Source organism: Hesperophylax consimilis, chromosome 25, assembly GCF_061612785.1.
Source record: "Hesperophylax consimilis isolate HC1 chromosome 25, BYU_Hcon_1.0, whole genome shotgun sequence".
NCBI lineage: Eukaryota > Metazoa > Arthropoda > Insecta > Trichoptera > Limnephilidae > Hesperophylax > Hesperophylax consimilis.
Window position 1 is genome coordinate 10,002,501 of NC_142860.1, and position 12,183 is coordinate 10,014,683.

Genomic DNA, 12,183 nt, shown 5'->3' on the forward strand with positions numbered 1-12,183 from the left:
AATAATATTAACCACTTAGATATTGCTCAGAAGAGCATTATAAAAACCATACTAAAATTACCAATCAGAACCCCCTCAAAAGATATTTTTAAGTGTTTTGACATTCTAAATTTAAAACAAATATATGCCAAGAATATTTTAATAAATCATTTTAAAAACAGAAAATCTCCTAATGAAACTCGGATACATGATACAAGAGCCTCAAAAAGGGATATACGAGATGTTCCAAAATTCAAGAAAAGTTTTGGCCAAAGAAACCACATATATCTGGCAACCAAACTTTGCAACATCCTTCCTCCAAGTTTGAAAAAGATAGAAAAGATAAATAAGCTTAAGGAAAAAATCAAAACATGGGTGAAAGAAATTAATGCAGAAATACTAGAAAATGTATTAAAAACATCATAAAAACTAAATAACAGAAAATCAAAGAAATCTACCAGTCCGCCTCAGCACAGGACTACCTAGTGAGGAGGACTAAGAACAAACAGATGAAATATTATAGATTATCATATATTGTAACTCTCATCAAACCTGTAATTAAATAGACACTAGTAAAAAAATAAAACAATAAAAAAATACATTTCAGAATTGTTGTCTTTCACCAGTGTGAGAGAGAAACTTTATTTTAAATTGTTTGAAAAAATTTTCGATACTGCCTTCGTGATACTGCCTTCAAGAACCTTGAAACCTTTCTTTTCGAGAAACACATGATTTTTGAGAAAAAAAGGAAAGGTTACGACTGTATTATCAGTGATTTGTTTTCATCTCAAACTCAATCAATCGTACCAAATAATCCATGCAATTTGTTCACCCACGCTGGCGCGAATAAAATATGCAACCGGAAATTAAAAATATTGCAGATAAGCCATCACTTCCCGTCACGTGACCAGTTTGAGATTAGAACGATGCGCGATGTGACGTCATAAAAAGAGAGGAAACCGAAAATAGAAGGGTATTGGAATTTTTGCAATTATTATGAATAAAATAAAATAAATAAATAAAATCATTAAATAAATAAAAAATAAAATTGTTATCTTCCTTTTTGTAACAAATAGAGACGATGTTATCCTCTGGGATTTCATTTTCATATCATTAAACCTCACTACGATAACCTGCACTGCGATGTTCGCATATTTAAAGTAAAATGTTATTATGCCGTCATAAGTAAAAATATAGCATAGTTCTTGAGATTCTCAAGGAGGATTAGTTTAATTTGGTTCCACCCATGGCGGCATTATTGTACGTATATTATCTGTCCGTACGAAATATAAATAAATTAGAATAAAACTAACTAACTAACTCACTAACTAACCATCACGCCGTTTCCCCGCAGGGGTAGGCAGAGAGGACGGACAGCCAAACAACTCGGTCTTGGCACACACTTCTTGCCTCATTCACATTCATACATAGTCTCATACATACTCTTCTATTATTTTGACTCTTGACATGGCCCGACTCGAGTATCTGATTCACTTGATCGTGCCATGTCTTCCTCGGGCGTCCCCGACTTCTGCTACCATTCGCATTTGCGTCATATATCCTCTTTACACTCCTATCTTCGCTCATTCGCTCTACATGCATAAACCATCTAAGCGTCCCTTTCTTAATCTTACTCATTACGCTTACATCAGCCTTGCACTCTTTGCGGATCTCCACATTCCTCACACGATCAAACATGGTTTTACCACACATACGCCTCAGGGATCTCATTTCAACAGCATTTAATCTACTTTCATCCTTTCTTTGCCAGTTCCATGCCTCACTTCCATACATCAAGGTAGGTACCAGAACTCCGTTGTGGACTGCTAACTTTGCTTCTTTGGACAATTTTTTGTTAGCGCCAACAGCGTTCAGTCCTCCTGTATCGAACGCATTACGCAATGCTACCCAAAGGCCGCAAAGCAGATGTCTGACCATGTGAGGATAAGAAAGCTGTATTTACCCGGCCGGCGAGTACTGAGCACAACGCGCGCCAGGACACAGTATTTACGTAGTATCCCCTCCCCGGCTCGAGAGCACTGGGCACATCGCAAGCCATGGACCCAGTATTTACGTAGCATCCCCTCTCCTTTTCCCAGGCGAAGCTAGGCCAAACAGTGAGCGGCAACGGTCAGCCAATCAGCGTAAAGCCACGATAAACCTAGAAATATTTCTCTTTTCATATATAATTGCGCAAATTAATGTTAGATTTGCGTGAGTCTCGCCGCAACAATGCTAAATAAAAATATACAGGTTGAAAGGCTGGACTCACGTCTATGTTGTAAAGTAATATTGAAATATGTAAACTTTAATATTAAGTAGTTATAAGGATTTCCTCACACCAATATCGGTCTGAGGACCCACTGATTCATATTGTACAATTTATTATAAAAACATTAAAAATGCTAGGGAAAAACAGTTTTCATGAGATGAAGCGGCGTAAAGAGTACTATTGAATAAACAATTTTAATATTGACTATTAAAGTCATATGAAAACACACGAAGCTGCACAAAAATGCACCTAGTTTACGCGGGGCATTTTAGACGCGCGCACACCGATGTGTGCACGCCCCCGCTAGTCCTATATATACTGCGCGTAAAGCGATCTCAAGTCTCTCTCTTCCGACATCTACTCTCGACCGCTTCACTCTGGACTGCTTCTCCCGCTGGAACAACTACAACCGCCTTTGACTTCTGACCTCTCGCTTCCTTGGACTACCTACTGCTCTCTCCTTGGATACACGACATCACAGCAACCGGAAAAGGCCCTGAACATAAAGCAGCTCACCGACTAGAAGATTCAGCACCCCCTTATTTACAGTCAATGTAAAGGACTTGCGTCTGATACATTGTGTGGTCCTTCGCAGCCGCATTTTCTAGTCTCCAGCTGCCAAGATGACACCATCTCTACGCTCCGGGAAGAATACAATGGAGGAAACCAGACAGGATGAGTCACAAGCCGCTAGCAGTACCCCGCACCCCGCCGGTCCCTCTACAATTACGCCTCCCGCTAATGCGGCCGCCGCGGTGAGGGCCGCCCAGCCACAAGTCACTGGAATGGCGATATCGGACAATTCTCCGGTACAGATACCCATCCATGACTCATCATCAGACAGCGAGGCGTCAAATGCAGATTCATTCAAACAACTGCAGCGAGAATTGAGAGCAGAAAGGCGACGAAATCGGAAATTACAGGAGGCCCTCATCGCTTCAATAGCGGCTCCTACGAAAAAACAAGCGCCTTTAGTGGAACCTGACACACATACAGAGCAGGCAACCACACATCAACAAGGTGCCATGCAGGGCGCTCTACAAGGCTCCATGCAAGGTGCCGCACAACAAAACAGCGCAGAGTACCGGTCTTCAGCATCCAACACCACGATGCGAGGCCAAACAACCCCTCTGCAGCCTGCTATCATCAACACGGAGTATCCGGCCACAATATCCGGACAACAGCCGACCCAAACCACAGCTCAAGGGGCCTCGCAGATCCCCGCAGCATCCTACAATCCGGAATATCAGCCGGGCTCACCACATACGCAGTTCGGCCAGACACCGCCTGCAAACAACACATACGCGACATTCCCGGGCCATCCCACGGAGGATGACACGGCGCGACAGACCCAAGACTGGGTCAATAATAGAACGGAACAAACGGCGCCAGCAAATCCGTTCCAACAGTTTGCGGCCTTTATGACGGAGGCTTTCCGCGCCTCGCAAAATGGCGGTACTCCGCGGCAGCAGCCCGAAGAAGAAAACCGCATGGCGTCCCTTATTGCACGCCAATCAAGCGCTAAGGACCTCCCATCATACTACGGAGACGCCGTAGAGTGGCCAGCATGGCGCGCTCAATTTTATCAATCAACGTCTACATGTGGGATGACGCAATCAGAAAACCTCATGCGCCTTCAGAGAGCATTGAAAGGCAAGGCTCGTGAAGCAGTAAGTCCACTCCTATTGGACCCCACGCAAGTACCGGAAATAATGGACGTGTTAGAACATCGGTTCGGTGGTGCTCACACTATTGCATCACTGATGTTTGAAAAAATAAAAAAGTTACCGCGGCTGCCCGAAGATGCATCAAACGACGCACTTATTGAGTTTTCGGGTACAGTTCAAAATGTGGTGGCCTCACTCGGCAGTCTGAAGTGTGATTATTTATCTAACCCCGCGCTACTTAGTGAAATTGCATCGAAAATGCCTCTTGTGCTCAGAGTTGCGTGGTTGGATAAAATAGCCGATCAAGTGATAAGTGCGACAATTCAACAATTAGCCGCATTTCTAAAGCGGCTCACAAACGCGATCCCGCGTTCGGGCTTAGTTGACAATGCTCGGGCTCCAATGCGACCGCGACGGGCACAAGTATATGCGCAAAATTCTCAAACTGATACGGAGAGCGAAAAGTGTGCACAGTGTTTCAATTCGCACAAAATTCACGAGTGCCCCGTGTTTTTGGGGAAAAATGTCCCCGGACGATGGGAAAAAGTAAAAAATTCCCGACTTTGTCATAAATGTCTAGACGCAAGACACCATACGAGAGCGTGCAAATATCGTGTGTGGTGTGGAGTGGGTTCTTGTCGGCTTCCTCATCATAAACTACTGCACGACCCGTCGCGTGTGAAATCATCTGCCGGTACCTCGCGCGATAGTGAAAACCAAACTGTAACCAGTACCACGTCGTATGGACATGAATCAGTGCTGTTGAAAGTGATACCGGTAACCATATGTGGCCCAAACGGGCAAGTGTCAATTTATGCCCTACTAGACGAGGGGTCAACTGTGACCCTTCTAGACAATGAAACAGCGGACAAAGTGGGAGCAACCGGGCCGACCCGCGGGCTCCGTATTCACGGGGCAAGTGGTATGTGTTCGTCGGATAGTACATCCCGGCGAGTTAAACTATCAGTGCGCGGAGACGGTGACGAATATGTTATTACGGCGAATACAGTGCGAAACCTGGACCTACCTCAACAAAACATAGCCGGTCGGTGCCAAGTGAAACCAAAAATATTATTGGGACAGGACAACGTGCATCTTATCGTGTCAAGAGAGGTGCGCGAAGACACAGAGAAAAGAATGCTGTCCCGTACTGCACTCGGTTGGATCGCGCATGGAGGCGTTCATCCCGTAGAAAATATAACGCTGAGCATTATCGGCGAAGCCGAGAGTGGAGATCAACAGCTCTCAGAGCTAATAAAACAAAACTTTGCGATCGATTCACTTGGAGTGACGTCAGCGACACGCGTAAATGCGACCATTCAGCGAGCAGAGGCTCTTATGGAAAACACCACTCGGCCATATGACACCGACCGGTGGGAAACGGGCCTACTGTGGAAAGAAGACAATACGCGCCTACCTGACAGCAAACAGTGCGCGCTAAAGCGATTGTACGCATTAGAGAGAAAGCTAGCAAAAAATAATACATTAGAAGCAGCATATAAAATGAAAATTAACTCTCTTATCGAACGTGGATACGCGCGCAAATTAAATATTCAAGAGGCGGCCATTCCAAGCCCTCGAAAATGGTACCTACCGCATTTCGCTGTAGTTAATCCCAATAAACCGGGAAAGCTAAGAGTGGTTTTCGACGCAGCAAGCCGTTGTCGAGGTGTATCATTAAATGATAAACTGTTAACAGGGCCCGATCTACTCTCCTCGCTATTGGGTAACATTTTGCGCTTCCGCGAAGGAAAAATCGCGCTCGCGGCAGATATTGCAGAAATGTTCTTACAAATAAAAATAAAAAGTGAGGACCAACCATCTCAACTATTTATGTGGAGAGCAACGCCAAATGAAGAGCCGAGCACTTACATGCTCACCTCGATGATGTTCGGGGCAACTTGTTCCCCAAGCAGCGCGCAATTCGTGCGAAACAAGATAGCTGAGCAACACAAAGTGCAATATACCGCCGCGGCAACAGCCATACAGGAAAAATTTTATATGGATGATTATCTCGACGCCGTGGACACATCGGACGAAGCCGCCAAGTTGGTACGGGAGGTGAGTGCAATCCTTGCAAGTGGGGGTTTTCTGCTCACTAATTGGGCTTCAAATGACCCTGCTGCCATTGCAGAAGTACCCTTTGAAAAACGGGCGAAATCGGCAATACCTATTAACAGCGGGGACCACGAAAACGAGCGCATACTAGGCCTCGTATGGGACCCCATAGGTGATCACTTTCTCTACAGCTTCAGGGAGGCCGCCTCAGCCGAGATGATCCCACACCCAACGAAAAGACAATTACTAAGTATTGTTATGAAGATTTTTGATCCTATTGGTTTCGTATCATGCTTGACAATACGTTCAAAAATACTTCTACAAGCAGTGTGGAGATCGAATATAGGTTGGGATGAACCAATTAAACCCGAGCACGCGAATAAATGGTCGGAATGACTACTACTTCTCAGCCAGAGTAGCGTTTCTATACCACGAAGATGCTTAATTAATAAAAACGGCGATTTTGAACTCCACCTGTTCTGCGATGCATCGGAGTCGGCGTGTTGCGCTATTGCTTATTTAACCGAAAACTCCCAGGAAGGCACACACTCAACTTTCCTGGCTAGTAAATGTAAAGTGGCACCATTGAAACCCCTTTCTATACCGCGCCATGAGCTACAAGCAGCCCTAATGGCTGCACGATTGGCGGCTACAATCAAAAGGGAAAGCCAAATTCACATTAGAAGAATAACATATTGGACGGACTCAACGACCGTCTTGTGTTGGCTAAGGACAGACCCGAGGAATTACTCCGCCTTCGTGGCCAACCGGCTAGGAGAGATTGACGACCTAAGTGAGATAATTAATTGGAGATGGGTACCTACTAAATTAAACCCGGCCGATATCGGTACAAGAGACATCGAGCCGCCCGACCTCTCGCCCACTAGCAGGTGGTTTTGCGGTCCTGCCTTTATTACCCACCCAGAAGCTACATGGCCCCGTGAAAAGGAGCCAGTCATCCGACCTGATAACCAAGTTTTGGAGGTGAGGCCTCAATATGTCGGGCTCACAATAATAAAAGGAGGCGGATTACCTCTTATTGAGCGATTTTCATCGTGGCATCGGCTAATACGCACCACTGGATGGGTTCTCCGCTTCATAAGGAGATGTCGGCCGAACCCCAACAAATCATCAGAAGGTCCTCTGAGTGCCGAAGAGACTCGAGGAGCAGAAACATTATGGGTAAAGAAATCTCAAGCAGACTCTTTCGCGGCCGAAATTTGCGCTACCCGAAAAGGCGATACACTACCCGCCGACAGTCGCTTGCGAACGTTAACGCCTTTCCTTGGCCCAGATGGCATTATACGAATGGGCTCACGGTTACAAGCCCTGAAAGGAGTTGCCAGCGGAGTACGGACACCAGTCATCCTGGATGGTGACGAGGTATACACTCGGCTCCTGATCCGCCACTATCATCAAATGGCGGACCATTCAAGCACCGAAAAAACCATGGCGGAAATCAGAGGCAGCTTTTTTATATTGAAATTGCGCACCAACCTTCGCCAAATAGCGCATGAATGCCTAGTATGCCGCATTAGGAGAGCTCAACCACTGCCACCACTGATGGGACCATTACCGGCTGCCAGGCTTACACATCACGTGAGCCCCTTCACGCATTGCGGCCTAGACTATTTTGGCCCTATGGAAGTGACAATCGGTAGGCGTCGAGAGAAACGGTACGGGGCATTATTCACCTGCCTGTCAACCAGGGCTGTACATCTCGAGCTAGCGGCCTCACTAAGTGCCGATTCAGCTATAATGGCAATGCAGCGAATGTCAGCTAGACGCGGCCAGCCCGAATGTATATACTCCGATAACGGGACTAATTTCCATGGCGCTGACAAAGAAATCCGAGACGCGCTGGAATCAATCAGTCGAGACCCCAGAGTACAAAACCACATTGCAACACAAAAAACATCGTGGAAATTTATCCCCCCCCTGTCTCCCCACATGGGGGGAGCTTGGGAGCGCCTCGTGCGCTCTATAAAGAGAGCCCTCAAGTCAACTATGAAAGAGCGCTCACCGAAAGAAGAAACTCTCCTCACGGCCCTGGCAGAAGCAGAGTACATAGTGAACAATCGCCCGCTGACTCATGTCTCTGTCGACCCGAGAGATGAGGAGCCGCTAACCCCTAACCATTTTTTGCTGGGATCAGCAGGAAAACGGCCACACCTGTCACTGTATGCGGCAAAAGAAGAAGAGGTCTGCCTAAGAAAACAATGGCGAATCAGCCAGCAATTAGCAGATATGTTTTGGCGGCGATGGATGAAGGAATACTTGCCCACTATAGCCGCACGTCAAAAATGGCACCAGCCAGGTACCCCTATCAAAACGGGTGATCTTGTGCTAATCGTGGATCCCGCTTTGCCCCGCAATAGTTGGCCCCGCGGGCGAATCATTGAAACAATGCCCGCCGCTGATGGGCATGTAAGGACCGTTCGGGTCCAAACCAACACCGGAGTGTACGTGCGCCCAGCGGTCAAAATTGCCGTACTCATGACGACACCAAACACGGGCCCTAAATCACAAGAGGCCCCCCCACGCCGCCAAAAAGGAACCGGCCGAATGGATCGCCGCCGGACAAAAGCATCCCGTCACGTTCGAATTTGCTAGGCGCAGCCGATACTGCACCGGGGGGAGGATGTATCGAACGCATTACGCAATGCTACCCAAAGGCCGCAAAGCAGATGTCTGACCATGTGAGGATAAGAAAGCTGTATTTACCCGGCCGGCGAGTACTGAGCACAACGCGCGCCAGGACACAGTATTTACGTAGTATCCCCTCCCCGGCTCGAGAGCACTGGGCACATCGCAAGCCATGGACCCAGTATTTACGTAGCATCCCCTCTCCTTTTCCCAGGCGAAGCTAGGCCAAACAGTGAGCGGCAACGGTCAGCCAATCAGCGTAAAGCCACGATAAACCTAGAAATATTTCTCTTTTCACATATAATTGCGCAAATTAATGTTAGATTTGCGTGAGTCTCGCCGCAACAATGCTAAATAAAAATATACAGGTTGAAAGGCTGGACTCACGTCTATGTTGTAAAGTAATATTGAAATATGTAAACATTAATATTAAGTAGTTATAAGGATTTCCTCACACCAATATCGGTCTGAGGACCCACTGATTCATATTGTACAATTTATTATAAAAACATTAAAAATGCTAGGGAAAAACAGTTTTCATGAGATGAAGCGGCGTAAAGAGTACTATTGAATAAACAATTTTAATATTGACTATTAAAGTCATATGAAAACACACGAAGCTGCACAAAAATGCACCTAGTTTACGCGGGGCATTTTAGACGCGCGCACACCGATGTGTGCACGCCCCCGCTAGTCCTATATATACTGCGCGTAAAGCGATCTCAAGTCTCTCTCTTCCGACATCTACTCTCGACCGCTTCACTCTGGACTGCTTCTCCCGCTGGAACAACTACAACCGCCTTTGACTTCTGACCTCTCGCTTCCTTGGACTACCTACTGCTCTCTCCTTGGATACACGACATCACAGCAACCGGAAAAGGCCCTGAACATAAAGCAGCTCACCGACTAGAAGATTCAGCACCCCCTTATTTACAGTCAATGTAAAGGACTTGCGTCTGATACACCTCCATTAACGGAGTTACCTGCATTTACCCTTCTTTCAATATCTCTGTCAGCCTTCCCGTCTCTCGTAAAAATACTTCCTAAATACACAAACTCATCCACCTGCTTCAAGTATTCCTCATTCACAATTATATTGCACACTGTTTTCGTACTCTCTCTTTCAAACACCACTTTAGACTTACTTACATTCATCATTAACTCATTCTTCATGCATACTTCGTTCATCCTAGACACGAGAGACTGTAGATATTCTATACTATTAGCAATCAGCACCGCATCATCAGCATACAACAGGCATTAGAATAAAAACATACGAAAATTTGTATAAATTTAATACATATTTGTACAGCGCCCTTGATTATATTAGATTAGCAGTTAAATTACATCATAATATTACACACAATGTAGTAACAGGGTTTTGAAAAGAAATGGCAACTGAATGATGTTATTTACACTTTTTACAATTGAATTATTTACAGTGTCGAGGACTTTACTTTCCGTACAGCAATAACTCCACATTTTTGCAAAATAATGCATTAAATAATTTAATTTATCTACAAGTTACTTTCGGTTCGTACTAATTTATAGAACCATGCAACACAAGAGTCTTATTTGCACAAATCCAGTGGAATTATGGCCCCCCGTCATTTAGGGTGGATTGAAAAAAAAGTTATTTAATAATATGCAAGATTTCTTATTTTAATATTCTTAACATTTTGGAATAAAATTATAGAAGAATAGGCTTAAGGTTATTAAAAGTTCAATAAAATATATCTACTTTTTTAGAAAATTTTGATGTTCATTCAATAGCACCTCGTGTCGTGTTATACTGTGCTAGAAAATTTGTTCTGCCATGCGGTATCTTGAACAATTCGCGGCCACACTAAGGCTGAAGTTTTCTTTTTTGGGTTGGTCCATTTTCAGATAGCAATATAATTTCCATCATGAGCTCTATATAGCTTAACAAGGGAAGATGTCGTATTGGCTGGCACATATTTTCAAATTTATTTTTCGATTAAATAATAAAAAATTAAAATTTCAAATAGGTGGAATCTCTGCAAAACCGTTTGTTATTTTCTATTTAAAGTACGCATCTTCAAATAATATTTTCCATCACGAGCTATGAAGCTTTGATAAATCAAATTATTTTATCAAAAAAAGTCTTCTTGATTAATCAAACTAATTCATCAAAGAAAATCTGAACTGAATCATCGAAAATGCAGCTAAACTGCACCGATTACGGCCACGTGGCCGCCAATCAGATAGCGGCAGTTAATCCCTAGATAAACCACACCCGCTATATCCGCTCTGACACGAGTTTCTATAGAGACGTAGTGAAGCTAAGTTAGTCTCCCCCTTTGTAAAATGTAGGCAGGAGCGCTGTGATTGGTGGGGTATTTATGCGTTTATCTGGGCACGTGCCGTAATCGGATATTTGACATTTTGTCATAGGATGGTTAGGAAGGTATCTAATTTATATAGAGACTATTTTTTAATATTTAAAATGAGTTCGATTGGAACCTTCGACAATCAATCACAAATTATCCAATTATTATGTAGTCTAAACTATTATCAATTTGACTGATATAATTGAAGTAAAGCAATCTACATACATATATTTACAGGTATTTTAACGAGTAAAAGGATTTCATGGACAAATTTATTATCAAGCACCCTTCGTATTCGATCTTGAGGTTATGGCTCAATTCATAGATAATAGAAACAAAGGAGATATGTCATAAACAATTATTAGTATGAAACCGCTTTCCATAAAAATAACAGTATAGAAAATATTGTTTTTATTTTATACAACATTTTAACTGGGAAAAAGAGTACCTAGTATGTAGGTACTTGAAAGAGTAATAAAGATGTGGAAAAAATGTACTGGGAATGACGGCGGGTTTGACGTTTTCCGTGATGATTTGGTGGTTTGACGTAATATATGGTTTTTTCAAAGCTTTGTGGTGGAAATAACGTTACGATCTGAAAACCAGTTCATGTTTCGGTCACAGCTTATTTTATATGACTTTGTTTTGATAATTAAATCGAACGCTCGCGCGGCCCTATTCATGCAAGACTTAAATTTGGATTTGAAATGTGGGTACTATCTAATTGGGATTTGGCTTAGGTCTTAGCGTTGTTGACTCCACTCCCTATGGAGGAATGTTTAATCCGGAGAATTTTTTTGTTTTTGTTTTAAAATACACTTTAAAAATTCACAGCAGTCAAGAGCCAGCAGTCTATGGGAAGGAAAGTTCAATCAAGTTCAAGTTTTTAAATCCATTTACCTTTGCTCCCATTAGGTGATTTTCTGAAATTTTAGGTTTTTTATTCTGAAAAAATTACAAAAAAAATTCTGTATACTTTCAATGTGTATTTCCTTTGTTTCTTTTTGTTAATGTAATAAAAAAGGTAACTGCTAAATAAATAAAACAATATTTAAAAACGAAAAAACCTTTATTCAAATGCTTAGAATGTTTGTTGTCACCCTGTGACATAAGTATTGCATCCTTTATGTAAATGAGTGCAACAACTAACTGTTACCACTGCTACGTACTGCTGGTGGGTAGGTACTGGGTGCATTATGACGGTACACCC

The 12,183-nt window shown here is 43.5% G+C and overlaps 1 protein-coding gene across 1 annotated transcript; it reads left to right on the plus strand.

Moving 5' to 3' along the window:
* The first annotated feature begins 7,284 nt into the window (after positions 1-7,284).
* On the plus strand, positions 7,285-8,589 carry LOC149411519 (uncharacterized). The gene has a single exon (XM_089646672.1). The coding sequence runs from the start codon at positions 7,285-7,287 to the stop codon at positions 8,587-8,589; it is 1,305 nt and encodes a 434-aa protein (XP_089502798.1).
* The last annotated feature ends 3,594 nt before the right edge of the window (positions 8,590-12,183 follow it).

Coding starts and splice junctions, on each gene's coding strand:
- LOC149411519 (XM_089646672.1), top strand. CDS start 7,285: ATGGGCTCACGGTTACAAGCCCTGAAAGGAGTTGCCAGCGGAGTACGG.